Here is a 24118-nt window from a genome sequence, read left to right as displayed (position 1 = left end):
AAACATGCAGTAATCCTGGTCACTATACTGCCTCCCCCTGGCCAGCCGGGGCGCCTGATGGAGGGGAAGGGAACTGGTTGGAATAACGTGTTCCTTCCACGCGCTACGTCCAACCAGGGAAACTCTCCCCTGTCAGGTGACAAGAAGGTCAGTTGGCTCTCATGCATTGAAGGAGGCATGAGCTCGGCCCTGGCCTCCCTAGGTTGGCAGAGGGAAGGTAGTGCCCAGGATTACATAGACAATTAGCACTGGGTGTAAAAAATAGGGTTACAAAATCGCGGGATAAAAATTTAAGTAAAAAAAAAAAGAAATAAAGAAAAAGGTAACTGATTGACAGTGTCTTGAAAACCCATATTTTGGAGTGCTGCTTCCTTCCACCTCGGTAGATTTACTCTTATTGAGTTAATCTCACCAGCTGAGCACCCACACCCAAAGGCAAGCAGGGGACGCGCACCTGGCTCCAATTTCAGACGAACATACAGTATGCCATGTTACAGGATACAATTAAACATGTGTTAACCATATAATTTTCAAACTATGCAAATATATCAACATTTCTATGATACATTCATATGTATGATATATTCAGACTGTGACAAAGAAGCTATTTCATAGCAAAAATATTTTATGAAGTCACAGAGAAGAGAATAATGGAATACAGTTCAGAGTTTGGTTATTGTACCAGAATGTTCTAGTAAACAGGAAAATAGTTCTGTAAGATAAATTGATTGTAATGGATGAATTGCACTGGGTCAGGCAGACCTAAAATGGTGTAACTTATCATGAGATTTCATATTGTGTGCCAAGATGTATGGCCACAAGAAGGTATAAAAACACACCCACAATCTATTTCATCAGTCCTGTCTGCAGATATGGCTCCATTGGTATTAACACATGTATATATATACGTATAACACTTAAAACAAATTGCGGAGTGAGGACATTAAGGATTTCAAAGAAAAAAACAAGAGCTGGGGAATGTCTCCAAAAGACGAGTCCTAACGGAGGCCTCGGTTGACACGAGCAGTATGAATATCCATAATAGTTCTGCTTTTCTATCCACCTCCCTACCATCATACAGGTGTTTGATTTTATCCTCCCAGTGAGCTAATTTATATTGGAACGTTTGTTTCACCTAGTGTGAATAAACTGGTGTCTTTTTAGATGACTAAACCTACTGAAACTCTTGTCACACTGTTTACAGTGGAAAAGTTTTTCTCCAGCGTGGACACGCTGGTGTGTCTTCAGGGAACCGGACTTATTGTAACTCTCGTTACAATGTTTACAGTGAAAAGGTTTTTCTCCAGTGTGGACACGCTGGTGTCTCTTCAGTTCATATGACACACTGAAACTCTTGTCACACCGTTTACAGTGGAAAGGTTTTTCTCCAGTGTGGACACGCTGGTGTCTCTTCCGGTCACCTGACTGTCTGAAACTCTTGTCACAATGTTTACAGTGGAAAGGTTTTTCTCCAGTGTGGATAAGCTGGTGTTTCTTGTAGTAACCTGGCCTACTGAAACTCTTGTTACAATGTTTACAGTGGAAAGGTTTTTCTCCAGTGTGGATACGCTGGTGTATCGTCAGGTCACCTGACTGTCTGAAACTCTTGTCACAATGTTTACAGTGGAAAGGTTTTTCTCCAGTGTGGATACGCTGGTGTGTCTTCAGGTCACCTAACTGTCTGAAACTCTTGTCACAATGTTTACAGTGGAAAGGTTTTTCTCCAGTGTGGACACGCTGGTGTGTCTTCAGGTCACCCGACCGATTAAAACTCTTGCTACAGTGTGTACAGTGGAAAGGTTTTTCTCCGGTGTGGATACGCTGGTGTGTCTTCAGGTGATCTGGGACATTGAAACTCTTGTCACCATGTTTACAGTAGAAAGGTTTTTCTCTACCTGTTTGAGTTAAAGTCTTGGTAAACTGCTGATGACTGTAAGATCTCGGTTGATCAGTATCTCCTTGTTCCTGGCTGGTTGTAGAGCTGGTGATTTGCTGACAGGCTAATGAGGTGATCTGTCCATTCCTCACCATTTGGCAGTAGAGGTCATTGTGTTTCCTCCTGATGTGTCTATGGAGGAAGACTTGAGATGTGAAGGAGTATGGACACTCAGAACAAGAGAAGAACTGAGTCTGGGAAGACTGGGCCCTCACTCCTGAGAGAGAAGGGTAGTATGGACAGAGGGGAGAGAAAGGGGAGGAGAGAAGGGGAGAGGCAGGTTAACAATGGTGAGTACAAATACAACTTGAAAGCTTCCATCATCAAATAAGTCAGTCGTTTAGGAGCATTACGGCTTCCCTGTTAATATTTCTGATTTCATTGTATTGTTCATCTTCTTTTATTCCAACTCCCAGTTTTGCCACACATGCAAGTCCTGCCCCTGTGTTTAACACTGACTGACCTCCACTGGTCTCCTCCCAATCATCACTGTCTTCAGTGACTTCAGTGTCAGATTCAAGCTCAACTTCAACTTCAGAACAGTGTGAAGAGATGTCTTCATCATCAACTTCCCCTTTCACTGCTGGTAATGTCAACATTGACCCATCAGTCTCCTCTGGTCTTTGAAGTAGCTCCTCCTGTTCTTCTTTAACCTGTGGAGGCTCTGGTTTCTCCTGAAGCAGACTGGGGCTCCTCTCCTGTTCAGGAGAAACCTCCTCTTTACACACAACCATGTGCAGGATGGCTAAGAGCAGAAAGATAACATGATAGACAACACTGGATTCCTAAAATGTAAATCTATTTTTCTATCTTCCATGTTCCACGTCAGAGTCCTGCACGGGTCAAATTTTGAGAACCCGCGCCCGCCCCACCCGTCAATACTCAGATCCGTAGACCGACCCGTCACCTGTGATTATTTCAAAATACAAACCAGACCGGCAAAACAAAGGGTATTTATTAAATATAGTATATCATATAATTAAATATAAAATAAATTAATTGATATAAATATTTTTGGAAATGTCAATGGGAAAAATGCATTGAGTTTTTCCTTCCGGCACCAGGAAGTGGGCGGGAACTGCGATGCTCTATTACCTACTAAGACTGACCAAACAATTACTGAATAAGAATCTGTCTGTGTCTGGGGCTAATTTCTCAAACCACTGTAACAATCAGCGCCAAATGTCTTGTGCATGATGCCAGTAGGCCAAGCAAGTATTTTTTACATCTAATATAATGTGCTGCAAGTCATGATCATGTTTCAGTTTCTTACAGATTATTAAAGTGCAGCTGGTAGCTTTCTAGTGACGTGCCATACACTGAAATCTAGAAATAGTTTAAGAAGATATATTTATTTGAATGTTATTAACCACTTAAAGACCAGCTGAAATGGCTTTTTGCAACCATATTTTAACCATATTTTAACCTCATTTGTTGACATTTAACTATGTCCCCATTACGGCCACTGATATTATCTGAAAGTGTGAAAAACATACTTATTGATTGAACTAATACTAATGTTGAGCAGGGTCGACTCTATACTTGTACTTTGTCCTCTCTTTTTTCCCTCTACACCAAATCTTTGGTGATGCATTGTGAGCTTGTAGATCAGCTATTAGCAGAACCATAGCATAGGGATGCTAGGGTTCAGGTGGTTAAGCTTCAAAATCAATCAAATATCTGTGTTATCTCACACAAAATCGGACTCACAGACCCATTTCTATACCTCTCACCTGTAGGAGGTGAGAGGTATAGAAATGGGTCTGTGAGTCCGATCTGAGCCACGCCATAAAAATCTGTTTTCATAGTTTTCAACTACTACCAAACTTTAACCAGGCATTTCTGGCTTTCATGGCTGGAGGTGCGTCCGTTTTATGATGTCATTCACTTGGCGGCTTGAGCTGTGTGACACACACACTGTTCTAGATGCTTTGGTCTACGGCCACTCTGTAGAAAACTGGCACTGTGGTGCAGCTTTTCCTTTGTATTGCATATTTAATGATGCCTATGCATATTGATTGAGTGATTGATTGATTGAATACTTTATTAGTCGAAAAATTTAAATAGCACAGAGGTAGAGTAAAATATTTAGGCCAAAAAAATAACACAAAAAGTTCTGGGGACTTATAATATCCGGATATTATCAGTGTCATATTTTTTACCAAAATTATCATATAGTTAAAATACGTACTGAGGTGTGGGTGGTCTTCAGTTTCCTCCTGTTTAATAGAAATGTCCCTGGCTGAATCTGGAGAGTTCATCTTCACCTGCACTCTGGACTCCACACATTGGTCTGAAATTAACACGTTGAATAATGACTTTAATTACTGGAGACCCAGCAGTGGTGTCAAGAATAACAATAACAAAATAGCCTACCGTAAGTCAACTTTCCAAAATATGAATCTGACTTGGGTTCAAAGATTGTGGGATTTATATATTAAGGATGAAATCACACTTAGTTGAAGGTTACGCAAGGAAATAAATGAATCAAAAGATGGACTCCTGCAATGCAAACAATGGTCTAAAGTAAATAAGGTGAAAGTAGCCCACCTCTTTTTAATGTTTCTACTGCCATGCATCCCATCCTTCTAATCTACACCCATCACCAATTATCAGCCCCAACCTTGTGTGAAAAGCAACTATTTTGGCTCGACAGTGGCGCTAGGAGATAGGTCATGGGGAACCTCGGTTAGGGTTCATCTTCCAAATAGTAAGATGCATCCTTGCTGGGTGCATTAAAGGACTATTGGCTGTAACTGTTGGAAGAAGCTGCATTCAGTCATAGTTGGCACTATGTTTAGTGGAAAAGCCCATATGACCAGAAACAATCATCTAGACTATGGATGTGCATACCTGACCAAATTCTAAATAAAACATTCTACTGTTCTGGCAATTTTTCTTTGAATGCGTTTCAATATTTTATTTTTTATAACTACCATTACCGTTATATCCATTTTATTGTCTCCGCCGAAGGTGGAGAATATGTTTTCGCTTTGTGTGAGCAAACATTGTTAGCCAAGCTAACATTGGGCAAGCTCCACGTGACACGTGTCAATTTGTTGACACCAATGCCTCTGATTGGCTAGAGGGATGCGTGACGAAATAAAATTCTATAAATAGGTGTGTCACTTCAAAAAGCCCTTCTTTTTGAAGTGAGGTAAAACAGGATCAATCAGACTTGATTGGAACAGTACCTTCAGTAAGTCCAAGTCACCCGTCTGTGCGTGTGTGTTTCCCTCTGAGAACACCTAACATTGGTCAAGCAAAGGCGCAGAAGGCCAAAGCTAAGAAAGCATACTCATCTACAATTGTAACGTAGAAGAGGACTAGAGTTGAAATGATCCCACAACAAAGCCGAACTCTTAATACGTGTCAATATGTTGACATCAATGTCTCTGATTGGCTAGAGGGACGCATGACGAAATACAATCCTATAATAAAAAGGTGTGTCACTTCAAAAAGCCGTTTACGTTTTTGAAGCGAGGTAAGACAGGATCAATCAGTCTTGATTGGAACAGTATCTTCTAGTCCAAATCACCCGTCCGTGCGTGTGTGTGTCCCTTTGAGAACACCTGACATTGGTCAAGCAAAGGCGCAGAAGGCCAAAGCTAAGAAAGCATACTCATCTACAACAGTAACACAGAAGAGGACTAGAGTTGAATTGATCCCACAACAAGACCGAAATCTTAATACGTATTAATATGTTGACACCAATGCCTTTGATTGGCTAGAGGAATGCATGACGAAATACAATTCTATAAATAGGTGTGTCACTTCAAAAAACCGTTTACATTTTTGAAGCGAGGTAAGACAGGATCAATCAGTTTTGATTGGAACAGTATCTTCTAGTCCAAATCACCCGTCCGTGCGTGTGTGTGTCCCTCTGAGAACACCTAACATTGGTCAAACAAAGGCGCAGAAGGCCAAAGTTGATCAAACACACCAATCAACTGCTGAAACTGTTCAAGACAATGAAGATGAAGAAGACAGACAAGTATTTGAACAAACCAGTCAATTATGACGACTCCCATATGATAGATTGCTTCAATGTAAACAGAGCATTGCTTCAATTAAACAGAGCTAAGAATCATAAAGAAAGAATGAAATTAATCAGAGACAAAAAATCGCTAAATATTTCTTTAACATACACCTTTTTATTTAACTACAGTATATATCTTTTACTCTACTGTATCTCATTAGTTATTGCTATGACAATATAATTGCTATAGTCTGCTGGCGGAGACTTGTGCTCCGAGGAGCACATTTTCTAGTTGTATCTAATTCCACACTGTTGAAGCAAAAAAAATTCCACTGCCAAAGTATAATGCAACTAGCAACTGTATTGTATGTGTATGTGACAGTAGACACCTTGAAGCTAGAAAAGGGGAAGAAAGAGAAGAGACAGTGAATGAAACGTACTGAGGTCTGGCTGGTCTTCAGGTTCCTCCTGTTTTATTGAAACGGGTCTGGCTGAGTCTGGAGAATTCATCTGCAGCTGCAGTCTGGACTCTACAGAGTCTGGAATAAAACAATTAAAATCCCAAAGGAGTTTAGGATTAATTAAGAAGAGAAACGTCTCTTATACTCAACTTCAACAACAAGGAAGGAATTACTTATTGTGTTAATAAGTTGTCAACTGGGTAAGTTACTTTTTCATAGAACACTTCAATTATAATTCATAACCTTTTAGACTTCAAGTTGCCCAGGATCAAAGTATTTTGTTGCAGTCTTGAATATTATGTGTAAAATATAATAATAATATCTTAATGCAATCATCTCTCTGATAGAAAATGTAATTATCTCTTAAAGTTAAGTAGGATAATGCATTTTCACAAAGTCTGTTTAATCGTATTCCCTTTCTTTTTTTAAATACTAAATGATTTAATGATTTGTGCAAATGAATATATATATACACACATATATAAATGTTCAAGTTTGCTTTTTTCAGGAAAACACCGTTCAGATTCATAAATAAGTTACACAATATTCTTTTCACACAAATGGTACCCGCCCGCGATTAGTTCAGTACCGCCCGTACCCGTGATCTTATCAAAGTAAAAAAGTCAAATGCGGGTACCCGTCGGGTATCCGCGGGTACCCGGCCCGTTGCAGGACTCTGTTCCATGTACAAAGCTATTACCTACTAAGACTGACCAAACAATTACTGAATAAGAATCTGTCTGTGTCTGGGGCTAATTTATCAAACCACTGTAACAATCAGCGCCAAATGTCTTGTGCATGATGCCAGTAGGCCAAGCAAGTATTTTTTACATCTAATATAATGTGCTGCAAGTCATGATCATGTTTCAGTTTCTTACAGATTATTAAAGTGCAGCTGGTAAGCTTTCTAGTGACGTGCCATACACTGAAATCTAGAAATAGTTTAAGAAGATATATTTATTTGAATGTTATTAACCACTTAAAGACCAGCTGAAATGGCTTTTTGCAACCATATTTTAACCTAATTCCCAGTAAAACAGGGGCTGAGTGGCTCTGAGCCAATCACAACTGAGTTTCCCAGCTCAATGTTTACAACAGTCACACAGCGTACATATGTGATTTAAAGTATGTGATCTAAACTTGTTACGTTGTACACTGCAACAAGGCAGTGCCGAATCAAGTGTACGTTACTGCATTGGCTATTTCTCACCTCAAATGTTTTTGGAAACATTTCATGTATTGTTTATAACATAATTTATAATGCACCATTCGGTCATCCTCTTTGTTCAGATTCAACAGAGTAGCACTGCCTTCTAGTATCTAGCATAAGTCCCTGTGATATACTCTCGTCGTGTCCAGGTGTTGTACTTGTACATCATGGCTGGGGGATAATACTTGTACATCAAGCTGCCTCACGCCACCGAAACAGGAGATAAGCTCCTGGCCTATGGGCCACATGGCTTGGGAATAATTGGTTCTCAATGCTACCTACTTACTTGCCGATGTAATCTCATGTTGTGTTTTTGTTTCACGTAGTGATGAAGTAATTATGATTGGACTTTTGATGTAAAACTTCAACAACTATATACTTATTCATTTGTTGACATCTAACTATGTCCCCATTACGGCCACTGATATTATCTGAAAGTGTGAAAAACATACTTATTGATTGAACTAATACTAATGTTGAGCAGGGTCGACTCTATACTTGTACTTTGTCCTCTCTTTTTTCCCCTCTCTTTTTTCCCTCTACACCAAATCTTTGGTGATGCATTGTGAGCTTGTAGATCAGCTATTAGCAGAACCATAGCATAGGGATGCTAGGGTTCAGGTGGTTTTTTTTTTTGGATAGAATTTGATGCGCTGTGATGGCGGCTGCAGGTGGAGTGCAGACGCCACCCTGATAACTGAAACATGGCAAACAAAAGAGAGAATAAAGTCTGGAAATTGAGAAGTAACGCAGAAGGAAACGAAGACAAAGAAGCAAAAATGCCAACAGGAAATAAAACCAGCAATGCTGTTGAAGGAGAGCTGGAGGAGATCAAGAAATCTCTAAACCGCATGTCAGGGGAGATTAGCAGGATTGCTAATCAGCAGACCTTGCTGCTTGCCCTGGTGGATGAAGTAACCCAACTGAAGTCGCTGGTGATAGAGAAGGATGCAAAAATTGATGGCCTAGAGCGAAGAATTGATGACATGGAACAATACACAAGGTTGGAGGATGTGATTATAACCGGAATGGAAACAACGCATCGTTCCTATGCATCCACAGTCAGAGGGGGAGACTCAGCGGAGGACACCCCGACTGTGGAGCTGGAAACGCTGGAACGGCAAGTTATAAAGTTCCTTGAAACACAGAGTATAACCATACAGAGCGCCAATGTTTCGGCCTGCCATACGCTTCCCAGGAGGGACAAAAGCACAAAACCTGCAGTAATCATACGATTTGTAAATCGGAAGCACAAGGTTGAGCTAATGAAACAAGGCAAGAAGTTGAAGGGAACGGGAGTCTACTTGAATGAACATCTCACCAAAAAGAATGGCGACATTGCAAGACATGCTCGACTGTTAAAGAAGCAAGAGAAGATACAAGGAACGTGGACACGCAACTGCAAAGTGATGCTACGGCTAAATGGAACACCGGAGGAGGCCAAAATCATCACGATAAAAGAACTCAAGGACCTGGATCAATACAGATGAGCGATGGCAGTTGTATGGACTATTTGTTTTCTTTTTTCTCTTTATTGTATCTTTTTGTTTTTGTTTTTAGTTTTTCTACTACGGATGGAATCGGATTATGGACAATTGAACAGAGTGGACACTCGTTGCGGCGAAGGACTGGTTTTCCAGACGAGCGGACTGGTATCCCCTGGGACACGGGCCAGTGTATCAGCGGAGAACTCAGTCTACCGGGCTATACTCGTGATGCGGGAGCCTGCCGGAAAACGTGGGGTGAATCTGTCTGACAAACAAAACACTGACTACTATAAATGACAAAAAATTATGAGCACTTTTTGTTTCCAATTGGAAACGACTCAGACGAGGATCAAGAGGATTTCAATGACGTGGCTGCTGGGGGCAGTACGGACGATCACCCGCAGAGATTGTTCACTGGGTATGATGAGCACCTGAACTCAAACACAGAGTATAATATATCTGATATAGCTAATGACATTGACCCTGAAAAACATTTTTACAATAATTTAAATATAAATTGTGAATTATACAGAGGATGGTTTCAATAAACATGTAAAAATGGATGATGCCTTATCAGTAATACATTTTAATAGTAGGAGTCTTTATACAAAATTAAAAGAAATAAGGCGTTATTTGGACAAATTAAAAAAATTCAATGTAATTGCTGTATCTGAAACTTGGTTAGATGAGGAAAAATCTAATGATATGAAAATGGATGGATATGAGTTGTTCACAACCAATAGGGCTGGTAAAACTGGAGGCGGTGTGGCTTTATATATTGATAATGCTTTAAGATGCAGCAAGGTGAATTCTATGTCAAAAACTATAGAGAACATTATGGACTGTTTAACAATTGAAATCAAACTAGAAAAAACATCAAATATTATCATTAGCTGTGTATATAGAACACCAGGAACCTCTGTGGATATTTTTAATGAACAGATTGGCTAGTATGTGGGATGCAGTTAGTGATAGTAAGGTCAAAATTATTTGTGGCGATATAAATGTGGACCTCCTTAATCCACATGGAAACAAGAGAACGGATTTCATTAATACAATGTATAGCAATAACCTATTTCCAGTAATAACAAAACCTAGTAGAATCACTACAGAAACTGCCACACTAATTGATAATATATTTACAAATAAGATTGAAATAAACATCGAAGCAGGACTACTCTTATATGACATAAGTGACCACCTTCCTGTGTTTGCAGTTTTCCAGAATGTCCTTAAGACAAAGATGGAAAAAAAGACAAACATTTGTAATTTTATCAGACAGAACGCCGGAAGCCATTGCTGCCCTTGAGTTGGACCTGAGAAATCAAAACTGGAATGAGGTGTATGCCACAAGTGATCCCAACCAAACTTATGAAATGTTTTTGTCCACAATGATGGTGTCTTATGATAAACACTGCCCATTAAGAAAACAGACTAGAAAGCGCCACCTTGTGGACAAACCATGGATAACAAGAGGTATAGAAATTTCATGCAAAAAGAAAAATGTCCTATATAGAAGATTTTTTAAATTAAGAACCAAGGAAGCTGACAATAAATATAAAATGTATAAAAAAAAATTAACAAGTATTATGAGATTAAATAAAAATAATTATTACCATAAATTATTGGAGCAAAATAAGAGCAACACCCAGGGTATATGGAAAGTACTAAACAACATAATAAGAAATGGTGCTGGAAAAGTAGAGATACCCAACTATTTTGTTAAAGATCAAAATAAAATTATAAATAAAACTATAGACATAGCAAATGAATTCAATGATTATTTTGTAAATGTTGGTAACAACTTAGCAAAGGAAATTGCAGAGCAGGGAAATGGGACTGAAACTTTGAAAATTGGAGATACCATGCAGAACAATATCCACTCCATTTTCATTAGAAATGTAGAGGAAAAAGAAATCATTGATATTGTGAAAAAAATTAAAAACAAAAAGTCCAAAAATTGGTTGGGTATTGACATGACATTAGTAAAAGACATCATACAATGTATTGTGAAGCCACTGACTTATATATGTAATCAATCTTTCCATACAGGGATATTCCCTAATAGCATGAAAACAGCTAAAGTTATTCCAATCTTTAAAAATGGAGATAGACATTCATTTACAAACTACAGACCCATTTCCCTGCTTCCCCAGTTTTCAAAAATCGTAGAAAAATTATTTGTGCACCGACTTGATAATTTCATAGAGAAAAATAACCTATTATGTGAACAACAGTATGGCTTCAGAGCAAATCGGTCCACCTCAATGGCAGTGTTGAATTTAACGGAGCAGATTTCCACTGCCACTGACAACAAGAAATTTACAGCAGGTGTGTTTATAGATCTTAAAAAAGCATTTGACACAATTCATCATGAACTATTACTGAAAAAATTGGAACATTATGGTATCAGAGGGGTAGCACATTCATGGTTAAAAAGCTACCTTGCAGACAGAAATCAATTTGTACAAATCAACAATGATAAATCAAATATGCAGAAAGTAAAATGTGGAGTTCCACAAGGATCTGTTTTGGGTCCAAAACTCTTTATTTTATACATAAATGATATCTGTAATGTGTCAAACCTTCTAAATTATGTTTTGTTTGCGGATGACACAAATTTATTCTGCCACGGGGAAAATCTAGAAGAGCTTCTGAAGACAATGGAAAGGGAACTAAACATACTAAAAACCTGGTTTGATATAAATAAGCTATCTTTGAATTTAAATAAAACAAAACTTATATTTGGAAACCAAAAAATTGATAAAGAAGTCACATTAAGGATAAATGATATTGCTATTGAAAGAGTATTTGAATATACATTTCTTGGAGTATTAATTGATCATAAATTAAGCTGGAAATCGCACATAAATCACGTCAAAAGAAAAATGTCGAAAACCATTGCTATATTATATAGATCAAAATAAATTTTGAACCAAAACTCATTATACTTATTGTATTGTTCCCTTATAGTTCCATATATGACATACTGTGTGGAGGTATGGGGAAATACGTACTAAACAAATGTCAACCCAATTTTTATTTTACAGAAAAGAGTTATAAGAATAATTAAGAGAGCTGAGTACCGTGAGCCTACCAACGCCTTATTCATAAACCTATACACACTAAAATTCGGGGATATAGTTAAGCTACAAACGCTGATGATTATGTACAAAGCTTACAATAAACAACTTACATATTGTCTTCAGAAGCTGTTTGAGATAAAAAAGACCCAGTATGAACTTAGAAACACAGGCATGTTTGAAATAACCTGGGCAAGAACCAACACTAAAACACATTGTGTATCTGTGAAAGGGGTAAGTTTGTGGAGCTGCTGTGAAGGGGAATTAAGGTTATGCAGTTCAATCTATATGTTTTAAAAAATGTTTAAAAACAAGACTATTAACATGTATAGAGAGGTTATATGATCATGTATTATTATAAAATTAAACTAGAACAAAAATAAAACAAAAAATAATAATGTTATAATATAAAAAATCATGTATTACATGTATAACAATACATGTGATCATGCATTGTATTGTTTATTGTTATTATGTATTATGAGGCAAAATCCTTTGTTTCTGTATTTCTGTTTGTTTCTTCTGTTTTTTCTTTTTACTTTTTTGAGACTGAAATAATTTTCCTAAATTGTCATGTATGTAAGTGTTGAAAGGGTAAGCAAAATAAGCTATTTTAGCTTCAAGCTTATACCTTTTTTGGTCATAACTATGTTATATTTATTTATTATTATTGTTTTATGCGAATGGAGCATATTGTTTTTTTGCATAGTGAAAATGATCAAAATAAAAACTTGCAAAGTGAAAAGTGAAAAGTTAAGCTTCAAAATCAATCAAATATCTGTGTTATCTCACACAAATCGGACTCACAGACCCATTTCTATACCTCTCACCTGTAGGAGGTGAGAGGTATAGAAATGGGTCTGTGAGTCCGATCTGAGCCACGCCATAAAAATCTGTTTTCATAGTTTTCAACTACTACCAAACTTTAACCAGGCATTTCTGGCTTTCATGGCTGGAGGTGCGTCCGTTTTATGATGTCATTCACTTGGCGGCTTGAGCTGTGAGCTGTGTGACACACACACTGTTCTAGATGCTTTGGTCTACGGCCACTCTGTAGAAAACTGGCACTGTGGTGCAGCTTTTCCTTTGTATTGCATATTTAATGATGCCTATGCATATTGATTGAGTGATTGATTGAATACTTTATTAGTCGAAAAATGTAAATAGCACAGAGGTAGAGTAAAATATTTAGGCCAAAAAAATAACACAAAAAGTTCTGGGGACTTATAATATCCGGATATTATCAGTGTCATATCTTTTACCAAAATTATCATATAGTTAAAATACGTACTGAGGTGTGGGTGGTCTTCAGTTTCCTCCTGTTTAATAGAAATGTCCCTGGCTGAATCTGGAGAGTTCATCTTCACCTGCACTCTGGACTCCACACATTGGTCTGAAATTAACACGTTGAATAATGACTTTAATTACTGGAGACCCAGCAGTGGTGTCAAGAATAACAATAACAAAATAGCCTACCGTAAGTCAACTTTCCAAAATATGAATCTGACTTGGGTTCAAAGATTGTGGGATTTATATATTAGGGATGAAATCACACTTAGTTGAAGGTTACGCAAGGAAATAAATGAATCAAAAGATGGACTCCTGCAATGCAAACAATGGTCTAAAGTAAATGAGGTGAAAGTAGCCCACCTCTTTTTAATGTTTCTACTGCCATGCATCCCATCCTTCTAATCTACACCCATCACCAATTATCAGCCCCAACCTTGTGTGAAAAGCAACTATTTTGGCTCGACAGTGGCGCTAGGAGATAGGTCATGGGGAACCTCGGTTAGGGTTCATCTTCCAGGGCGCATAAATGCGCAGAACATGTTTCATAGCAATCTGTCCATTAGACTTTGTGAAATCTTGTGTGCGAGTGGCCTAAAGGTGGAGCATTTGGGCACCAAAAATAGTAAGATGCATCCTTGCTGGGTGCATTAAAGGACTATTGGCTGTAACTGTTGGAAGAAGCTGCATTCAGTCATAGTTGGCACTATGTTTAGTGGAAAAGCCCATATGACCAGAAACAATCATCTAGACTATGGATGTGCATACCTGACCAAATTCTAAATAAAACATTCTACTGTTCTGGCAAATTTTCTTTGAATACGTTTCAATATTTTATTTTTTATAACTACCATTACTCTTATATCCATTTTATTGTATCTAATTCCACACTGTTGAAGCAAAAAAAATTCCACTGCCAAAGTATAATGCAACTAGCAACTGTATTGTATGTGTATGTGACAGTAGACACCTTGAAGCTAGAAAAGGGGAAGAAAGAGAAGAGACAGTGAATGAAACGTACTGAGGTCTGGCTGGTCTTCAGGTTCCTCCTGTTTTATTGAAACGGGTCTGGCTGAGTCTGGGGAATTCATCTGCACCTGCAGTCTGGACTCTACAGAGTCTGGAATAAAACAATTAAAATCCCAAAGGAGTTTAGGATTAATTAAGAAGAGAAACAGCTCTTATACTCAACTTCAACAACAAGAAAGGAATTACTTATTGTGTTAATAAGTTGTCAACTGGGTAAGTTACTTTTTCAAAGAACACTTCAATTATAATTCATAACCTTTTAGACTTCAAGTTTCCCTGGATCAAAGTATTTTGTTGCAGTCTTGAATATTATGTGTAAAATATAATGCAATCCTCTCTCTGATAGAAAATGTAAAGTAGGATAATGCATTTTCACAAAGTCTGTTTAATCGTATTCTCTTCTTTTTTTTAAATACTAAATTATTTAATGATTTGTGCAAATGAAAAAAAATATATATATACACACACATATATATATATAAATGTTCAAGTTTTCTTTTTTTCAGGAAAACACTGTTCAGGTTCATATATATAAGTTACACAATATTATTTTAGTATAATACACACACACACACACACACACACACACACACACACACACACATACGCGCGCGCGCACGCACACACACACACACACACACACAGTCCCCAAAAGCAGGCAAAACTTGGAACCAAAACAAAGTTCCAGGCCTGGTTCGGTGCTTGCGTACGTCATGGCCCAAAACCTAAAATCAAAGTGTGGTACCTAACCTTAGTTAAAGTTCCTGGACGTCCAACAGTCACAGGCGCAGGTTTTACCAGCAGGTTAACGTGGTATTTCTTCCCAATCTCATCCAATGACATGTTGCCAGAGGAACTTTTAGTGAAGCTGGTTGTTTAAAGCTCTATCTGGGTTGTTCTCTTTGTGTCTTCAGGTTGAAAACGACAGACTGACCCTCAAAACGTCAAATTGGTTTAAGTAAAATGTTCTTAAATAAAAATGTCTGTTTACTTGTAATGGACTCTAGAATGTACTTGAAGCTAGCTTAGTATCAGCGGTAGCCCACAAAACAGTCTCTGAATTTAGCGTGTAAATTCCTATCGTTTCAAAACGTGCCAGCTTGTAACTCTTTACACTGTCGCAGACACACTCAGACAGAAGTTAAACAAAGGTTTGTTCACTGCAAACTTATATTATAACGCAGACATTCTCTGTATCATGTTCGTTCACTCTAATCTGTTTTTGGTGGATAGTGGGTATCGGTCTCAACCCGGACGAGAGAGAAGGACGGACACGGTCCTCGTCCTTCCCTTTATCTCATCCGGGTCGAAACACACACTACTATGAGTTCCCCGCAGATTGTTATTTAGCACCCTAAATGCTGGTTTAGATCATTAACAGGAAACATTGTTTTCAACAAAACTAAAATAAACTCCCCAAAAAATATAATGTACCATGAATTTCACAGTGTTTGTAAACAAAAGTATGTACTTTTTAATGGTTACTGGGTGTGCTTCAGTGGTGTAGAGCTGCTAACACACATTTTTGTTTTCTTTGAATTTTAAAGTGTCAACAGTCAGTCAACAACACACTGATAAACTTTATTGACAAAATGTATACACACACACACACACACACACACACACACACACACACACACACACACACACACACACACACACACACACACACACACACACACACACAGGGCAGGAAAGCACATCATAAAAATACAAACGCAGACTGGTTTGGACACACAGGGCCTTCCTCTGGGCTTCAAGTTACCATTAGTGTATCAATTACACACCCCCACCCGTTTACAGTACAAGACATTATGTAATCTAATGTCAATGTCATAGTCTTTAGGCCTACACACCCCTGGATACACCAAAACAGCATGCACACATACTATATTTCTCTTGTACATATTTTTCACTCTTCATACCAGTAACCTGTAAGCTGATTGTATGACCTTCTGTATAGTACACACAACACACACACACACACACACACACACACACACACACACACACACACACACACACACACACACACACACACACACACACACACACACACACACACACACACACACACACACAAAACGTATATATATAACAAAAAATGATAGACCCCTTAACAGATGACGTCACACTGGCTCCAAACGTCACACTGGCTACAGAATGGGTTTCATTTGAACCCAGGACCTCTCGCACACAAAGCGAGAATCATACCTAGACTGTGTGAATCTGGTGAAATCAGACAATTTGGTATGGTTTTAGTCATTTCACTTCTGCCCTGACACATTATGCTATGCCATGGCACTATGTTGCATCATTTGATACCCAACCAATCAGAGAAAGAATAACGTTGCATCGGAGAGTTTATCCCTTAATGTATCGTAAACGTTCTGATTCTGTTTCATATTCTGATCGGGTCTCAAGCATAGATGTTGTCCATGGGCACTGATGTCCGTGTCATTGTGGGTATAATGGAGGCACACATCACTGTGGAGAGAGGACAGCATTGGTTTGGGTTAAGTTTAGGTATGTAGTATGGTAAAGGTAGGGGTTCATGGTTAGGTAAGTAGTAGTTATGTATGTAGTGGTTAAGGTTAGGTACGTAAGTAGTGGTTTTGTTAGGTATGTAGTGTGGTTAAGGTTAGGTAAGTAGTGGTTAAGGGTATAGTATGTAGTGGATGGATACGGTTAGGTAGCCTATGTATTGGTTAATGTAAAGGTTACGTATGTATTGGTTAGGGTCAAAGGTAAGGTACTGTTTTGGTGTGTAGTAGTGAATTCATGTCAATAGAAATCAGGTCCTCAAAACTAGTACAGTATATAAGTGCTAGGATGTGTTTACCATAAGGAGACTCCTCCCCTCCTTCCTCCAGGCTCTTCCCCTCCTTCTCCGTCCTCTGTTTGCCACGGTTACCAGTCATCACCACATAGACGTTCTCTTCCTGTGGACCTGAAAACAAACACATAAGATTATAATCTACTTTAATAGACATAATAAACATTAGATAACAATCTCCTGATACATGTCTCAGGAATGGTACTGTAGTATCACGTAGCCAGATATCTGATAGGCAGAGATCTCTGACCATCTGGCCAAGTGAAACTAACATACAAATAGTAACTCTGGCAAATTCCTGGCATAATATTGTTCCTATGCCACTTTCTCTGGGATTTCATGCATTTTGTTTTTTATACAGTTGTAGTTGAAAATAAAATTTTCTGAAATGTTCCGTTAAAGTTCTCTGCCAGATTCGAATTGCCATGAGTCCTTGCTTTAAAATGGTTTATAGGAAATAAAATATTATTATTATTATTATTATTATTATTATTATTATTATTATTATTATTATTATTATTATTATTATTATCATTATTATTATTATATATTCCTACCTTCTGTCTTCATCCCTTGCTGTCTCTTCTTCCTCAGGCTGAAGAAGATGATTGAAGCCATGAATATAGACATGACGCCTGTCACTGCAACTACTGCTGAGACATGAGCTGCTTAGAAAGAAAGAAAGTCTGAGATGTAAATGTAATATGAAGGACGATGCCGTCCTGACGGTCACATCATGATACTGATGTATCAATACATCTGCAGCAATCATTAATTAGGAGAGGGGGAAAAAACTAAACATTAAAGGAGTAGTTCACCCAAACAATGACTTATTTTCTATCAATTACACACCCCATGAAGCCTTGATGGCGGAGTCTCCGGTTGGAGTCAGTCTTCTACTGACTGATGACCCGGTCTTCAAATTATTGGCTTAGGAATGCGACAAGAAAAAAAGATCTCCATGAATTCAAGGCTTCATGGGGTGTGTAATTGATAGAAAATAAGTAATTTGTTTGGGTGAACTACTCCTTTAAAAGGATACCTTAAATATTTTATTTATTTAAGAAATAGTTCATATTTCACTCAATAGGGGCAATGCCCGTCACACGTTGATGATGTCATTTGTCATTATATCACATGTTTTTAGGACAATTATAATGTATTAAGGCATATTTGGCTTATTAGCCAGGGATCCTTTTAACGTTCAATGTCTTTATTACTGTTCCAGTTGTGTCCAGAAGGGGGTGTCATCCTCAAACTGAACTCCAGCATCTCTGAGGTCATCCTCAACCTAGCCTCAGATACCTGTGCTTTGTTTTTTATCTTCAACCTAACATAACACTTCCTTCACCACAGTGAGCTTACAAAATACGTTAAAATAAGTGCACAGAAACATGTAACCTTGAGCAAGACTTCTGCCCATGGGCCGGTTAGATTGAGATTGTGCTGAGCAGCTGATGGTGGCAAACAGTTGAAGGATGTTGTACTCAGAAGCTCCAAGGTAGGTCTGTCACTGAATATGAAGCAGGGTGTAGCAGTAAGCTCAGCACATGTTCCCTATATAAAGAAAGGTTAATACAAATACCTCGACACGCCATCTGAAAGGGAGCACTGGGCTGATTGCTGATATCATTGCTGGCCACACAGACGACACTCCCATTCATGATTCTGCCAAGCAACAAATTGTGTCCATCAGAGATACCTGTACCAGGATTGAGGGTCAAACCTGTTCAGAGTAATCAATATTTAAGTAAAAGTTAATAATAATGATGTTGCTTTTAATGAATGAACCAACTTTAATGCACCCAAATACAACAATGAAGCCATTGAAGTCAGTCATGTGGTGAAATAAAGGTAGAAACATGAAAACATTCAATAAATAGTCAATTAAAAAGTGTAATGCACCCCAGTCAAATGTACAGACATTTGAAAGTATACAGAACATATAATTTCCTCTGCAAGATGCTAGGCTACTGTAATTACAATAGTTATAATACAGTACCTGTGGTTGTAGTCCACTGGTAAAGGACTTGGTCTCCTTCGTCCACAGAACAGCTCAGAGAGATCCGGCCGTCCACCGTACAAGAACCCTTCACCACTGGCCTGGAAAGTGGGTCTAAGGAACAACAAACCAATAGAGGAAAAATAAATACAGATGAAAGCAGTGATGATCGGGCTCTCTAGGGGCCACGTGTTGCCCCCAGGGACCACATCCGCGGCCCTCAGGGGCTACAGGCACACCGTTGCTCCAATCCGCACCAAACTTGGCATAGTGTTTCACACTTTAAATGGCCATAACTCGGTGACCATTGCTTTGATCAGTACAATATAGGGCTGGATTAGAAGGCCTGAAAATCTACTGATTCAATATTGGCCTGATAGTCCATGAGCCAGAGCCCCAAAATTGAGCAATTATTATCGAAAGAGTGGGCAAAACCAAACCTATATTAAATTGTTCAGAGGGTCAATACGAGTAAATAAATGTATGATAACCTCACCACAGGAGCAGCTTTTTCATGGTTATCACACATTTTGTAATTTTCCCCATACGTACATGACAGGTCAAAAAATGACGACATTTTAAAAAGAGTTATCATAATGAAACTGCCTGAGTTGATTACTTACATGAAGACGATGATTTATCGTATTACAAGTTTTCTCAAATTGTATATTTAAATATGCAAATTAGGCATTAGGAATATGCCAGAATTTGCATAACTTTCCAGAATCAACATTGGACAAAGCCAGAATCAACATTCTTATTTAATTTTGTTAAGATGTTGGAGTCAAAGGTTTTTAACGAGGGAATATTCAATATCTGGCTCAATTTTGGGGCTCTGGCTCATGGACTAAATGCCTAATTTGCATATTTAAATATACAATTTCAGAAAACTTGTAATACGATAAATCATTGTCTTCATGTAAGTAATCAACTCAGGAAGTTTCATTATGATAACTCTTTTTAAAATTTTGTCATTTTTTCACCTGTCATGTACGTATGGGGAAAATTACAAAATGTGTGATAACCATGAAAAAGCTGCTCCTGTGGTGAGGTTATCATACATTTATTTACTCGTATTGACCCTCTGAACAATTTAATATAGGTTTGGTTTTGCCCACTCTTTCGATAATAATTGCTCAATTTTGGGGCTCTGGCTCATGGACTATGACTCTCGTCACACCTGTGAAATTTGGACATTTTGGAAAAGGAAGTTAGTTTTTTCATGTTAAAACTTCACAATTCTCCCGGTGCAACACAATTTGATGAAAACTCACAATCTTCACAATAAAACATCATCATCGTATTTTCTAACCACATTGGATCTGGTCAACCCCATAACATTAAAAAATATTTCCTGTTGCCAGTAGGTGGCACTATGACTATGATTCAACATTGTCACATCACATGTCTTCAGGCTGGGACTTTTATCAAATATGTGAAGTTTGGGGTAGGTTTGACCATGTACAAAACACTTCCACTTTCTTAGCGAAACATGTAAATTCGACACCTCTCCACGACCACGACATTCGATGAAAACACTATTTTGATCACTTTTATATAAGCTGACACTTTGTTAAAGTATGAGCCTACATGTGCATACAAAATGTATGTGGGGCTTCAACTTTGAGATTTCATATCGAGCCATTTTGCCGCACCCATATCCAAGACCATCACTTTTGATACATGTACAAGTTTTGACATTTTTCAAGCATTGTAGTTTAGACCCTCAAAGGTCCTTGCAATTCATAAGGGCCTTCACACCGCCTTCAGTGCGAAGGCCATGAAAATTTGTATCAGTCAAATGAGCATAGGTTAGGCTATAACAGTTTAATGAGTCATAAGAGCCTTTGTTTCCATCTACCTAACATTATCTGAGACTATTGCATAGTCAGTTATAACCAGAGGTGGACGAAGGACTCAACCCCAGTACTTGAGTAAGAGTACAGATACGCATTGAGCTTGAGGCCGATCTTCCTGCACTCCATTTCTACTGCCAGTAGTAGTTCCCTTACATACTCTGCTGTGTCCGAGACTCGGCGATGTCAGTAATCATGATGGGAGTTACTAGCTTAGTCTTCCTCGGGACCAGCGTGAACCCCAGTGCCTCAAAAGATTATTATTTTCTCATGAGGAAATAACAGGAGTCGCACATGAGTGACACATCGCTGACAAAGCTGCACTCAGATCACATTAATTATATTTAAGTTTTTAATGTACTTTGGTGATAAAGAAAATCTATTTGGTACAAATTCTCAGATCCAGGGCCATCAACTGTGACCTTTTTGTCATAACATTCAGCTTCAAAGATTAGGACATGGGGCTAACTTTAAACTGAGGGCAGGCCATCTGTTCTAAAAAAGAAATCAATACATTGAGTGCATAGAGTATCTGTCATGAAGGGCATTTTGATTACAGTGATTACACATATTTTTTCACCAGATCTTAACATCTGGTGATATGACACAATACCTTACATGCTCATTCTGCATGCATACAGTTGACATAGAAACAGAATATTCTCTCTGTTCAGTGTATGTTTTGCAGAGACCTGCAGACATTGGTGCCAATCCTGTGGGTGCCAGGGAGCCCGAGCACCCACAGGAAATGTGTCGTTCGGATGACTATTGTGTGATGCTTTGTAACGTGGACAGTCTGCATGATGTATACCCGCTCTGATACCGTGTGTTATTCTGAACAGATTTCTGTCATTCAAACTCTCTCCCTGTAGAGTCATTATGCCAGTTATGGTTTCATCATCAGCCAATAATCAAATTGTAATTGTGTGACTTGAAATGTAGTAAAAAAAAACTAAAGGTCCTTTTGCACACTAGGACAGGTGCGTAGGAGCAGGCAGCCAGTGCATGAGGCAGGAAAGAATGGTGATCATGCACACTGTCTTCACTTACTGCAAAAAAGTATTTTATTGCCAACTGACATTCATCAGGTATTTCTGATTAAGGGGTTAAAACTTGATTGATGTGTGTGTGACTTGTTGTTGAGTACCCTACCCACCCAACATAAATCGGCATCCATGCCTTTAGACATGGTGGTTGCAGAGAGGAAGGTGTTGTTTGCAAGGCATGTGGTTAGGTCATTTCTCAGTGCTAGACATGTGCCAGCTAGACATACAGCCTCCTTTGTGACCACATCCTCTGCTCTGATGAGAGCAGAGGATGTTTCATATTTACCCCCACACACAACCGTTAACTTCACCTTGTCAAAACAAAATGCCGCCGACATGCACAGCGGCGATTTTCACCCTGTCAAAACATGATGGCACAGAGACAAGTCGACTTGCTTGGTCTCCACACAAACAACCTCTGATTTCCTATACTAACACATCTGGCCAAAATTCATGTCAGATCCTGTGGCTAGGTGAGACATGACCTTTGACACGGTCTAAATGTCTCAATAGAAGAGCAGGTAGACAAAATATAACCGCCCAAAATGCATAAGTTAAATTGTATTAACAGAAACACCTATACAAACAAAAATAGAAATGACTGAGAAACCAGAACTAAATACTTTTACTCCTATACACCCATACAAGATGTAACAAAGAGGCGAGCAGAGGGGGAAGCCAGAAACACGGCTAGGGTGAGAGCAGCAGTGTGGCCAATTACATTTTAGGGGAGAAAAAAGAAACAGCCAACCTAAAAGTACTCAGTACTTTACAGCCTTCCAAGAAATGTACTCGAGTAAAAGTAAAATATTTGTCTTGGAAATGTACTCAAGTAAGAGTAATAAGTATCAAAAAAATCTTATACCCAAGTAAAGTACAGATACTCAGAATCTGTACTTAAGTACAGTACTCAAGTACATTTACTCTGTTACTGTCCACCACTGGTTATAACTAATGCTGGTCAATAGGCTATTGTGAATCACGAGGTGGTGTTAGGTTAGGACACATGTGTCACTTATGATGAACTCCCAAAAACTCCAAAATCTCCAAAAAGTAAAGTATTTTCTCACTCACCCAGTACAAGGAGTTGGAACTGTGTTTTGTGTAGAATTAAATGTCCACCATCACCATCAAAAACCTCCACGGTGTAAATTCCGCTGTCTGTCCTCTGTACTTGCTTAAAACTTAATGATCCGTTTTCCAAAAGCTCACACCTGCCTTTAAACAAGTCTGTTACTTTTTTGCTTAAGGTGACCAGTGTGACACCTGACTCAGAGAGCGGGCTGTACTTCCACCTGAAATCGTCCTTTTTCTTCTCGTTTGTCTGGGATATCATCCTGGCAATGTTGTTGTGGGGAAGGAGGAGGATGGCGTCGCCGCTTTGCTTGACTAGTCTGGTGACATCCTTCTCAGTCGACACTGATGTCAAACACAAGTGTCAACATTTAAATGCTTTATTCCCCAAGTAGTGTACAATTAATCTTCAATTTATAGGTTATTATCTTGTAGGATTTAGTCCAGTGAGGTAAAGACAACTTATACAGAGTAAAGACCTGTTCAGATATACATTAGCCTACATATTCTACTGATCAGGGAATTGTATTCTACTGATCAGGGAATTCTATTCTATTCTATTCACTTTCATCAGAGGAGACTAGTGCCTTATTTCAATTGAATCATTTAATTAATAAAGAGTGGTTTGATTACAGGGCCCTCTTTAAGCCCTCTATCGGTGAATAAGTATTTTGGTAATTTGAAAAAGAAAAAAAAGAATGAATTGAATTAATATTCAAGCAGCACACCATTTCTACAGTGGAGCGCTGTGCTTCCCTAATGGAGTACTTATTATACAGGTATATAATCTATAATAAGCAAGTACACCAGAGCTATACTCACCAAGATGGCT

At 38.5% G+C, this 24118-nt stretch overlaps 2 protein-coding genes across 4 annotated transcripts in view; both read right to left on the bottom strand.

Moving 5' to 3' along the window:
- Positions 1-390: 390 nt before the first annotated feature.
- On the bottom strand, positions 391-15634 carry LOC308089818 (uncharacterized protein). 2 transcript variants are annotated; one of them, XM_080434746.1, is made up of 7 exons: positions 15223-15634; positions 14465-14563; positions 13448-13549; positions 6356-6454; positions 4128-4229; positions 2400-2681; positions 391-2153 (listed from the first exon to the last, which is right to left on the bottom strand). In XM_080434746.1, exons 2-7 carry the CDS (start codon positions 14532-14534, stop codon positions 1132-1134), a joined length of 1677 nt encoding a protein of 558 aa, XP_080290872.1. In that variant the 5' UTR covers positions 14535-14563; positions 15223-15634; the 3' UTR covers positions 391-1131. The 2 variants fall into 2 exon arrangements, with proteins under 2 accessions (XP_080290872.1, XP_080290873.1); XM_080434747.1 differs by lacking the exons at positions 13448-13549; positions 14465-14563; positions 15223-15634 and adding an exon at positions 6586-6633.
- Positions 15635-16634: 1000 nt separating this feature from the next.
- LOC308090397 (T-cell surface antigen CD2-like) overlaps positions 16635-24118 on the bottom strand; it is a 7584-nt gene continuing 100 nt past the window's right edge. Inside the window, exons 1-7 of one of the 2 annotated variants that reach the window (XM_080435554.1) lie at positions 24109-24118; positions 23287-23631; positions 19311-19424; positions 18894-19034; positions 17866-17973; positions 17315-17422; positions 16635-16959 (exon numbers count right to left, since the gene is read on the bottom strand). The exon at positions 24109-24118 is cut by the window's right edge and continues 100 nt beyond it. In XM_080435554.1, coding sequence (XP_080291680.1) covers positions 16892-16959; positions 17315-17422; positions 17866-17973; positions 18894-19034; positions 19311-19424; positions 23287-23631; positions 24109-24118 — 894 coding nt within the window. In that variant the 3' untranslated portion in view covers positions 16635-16891. Of the gene's footprint in view, positions 16960-17314; positions 17423-17865; positions 17977-18893; positions 19035-19310; positions 19425-23286; positions 23632-24108 lie in introns of both variants that reach the window. The other variant, XM_080435555.1, reaches the window with a different exon arrangement.

The sequence above is a fragment of the Gymnoscopelus braueri genome, assembly GCF_963280865.1.
Source record: "Gymnoscopelus braueri genome assembly, chromosome: 8".
Taxonomy (NCBI): Eukaryota; Metazoa; Chordata; class Actinopteri; order Myctophiformes; family Myctophidae; genus Gymnoscopelus; species Gymnoscopelus braueri.
The sequence above is the reverse complement of the archived record's forward strand: the minus strand, read 5'-3'. Positions and strand labels throughout refer to the sequence as shown.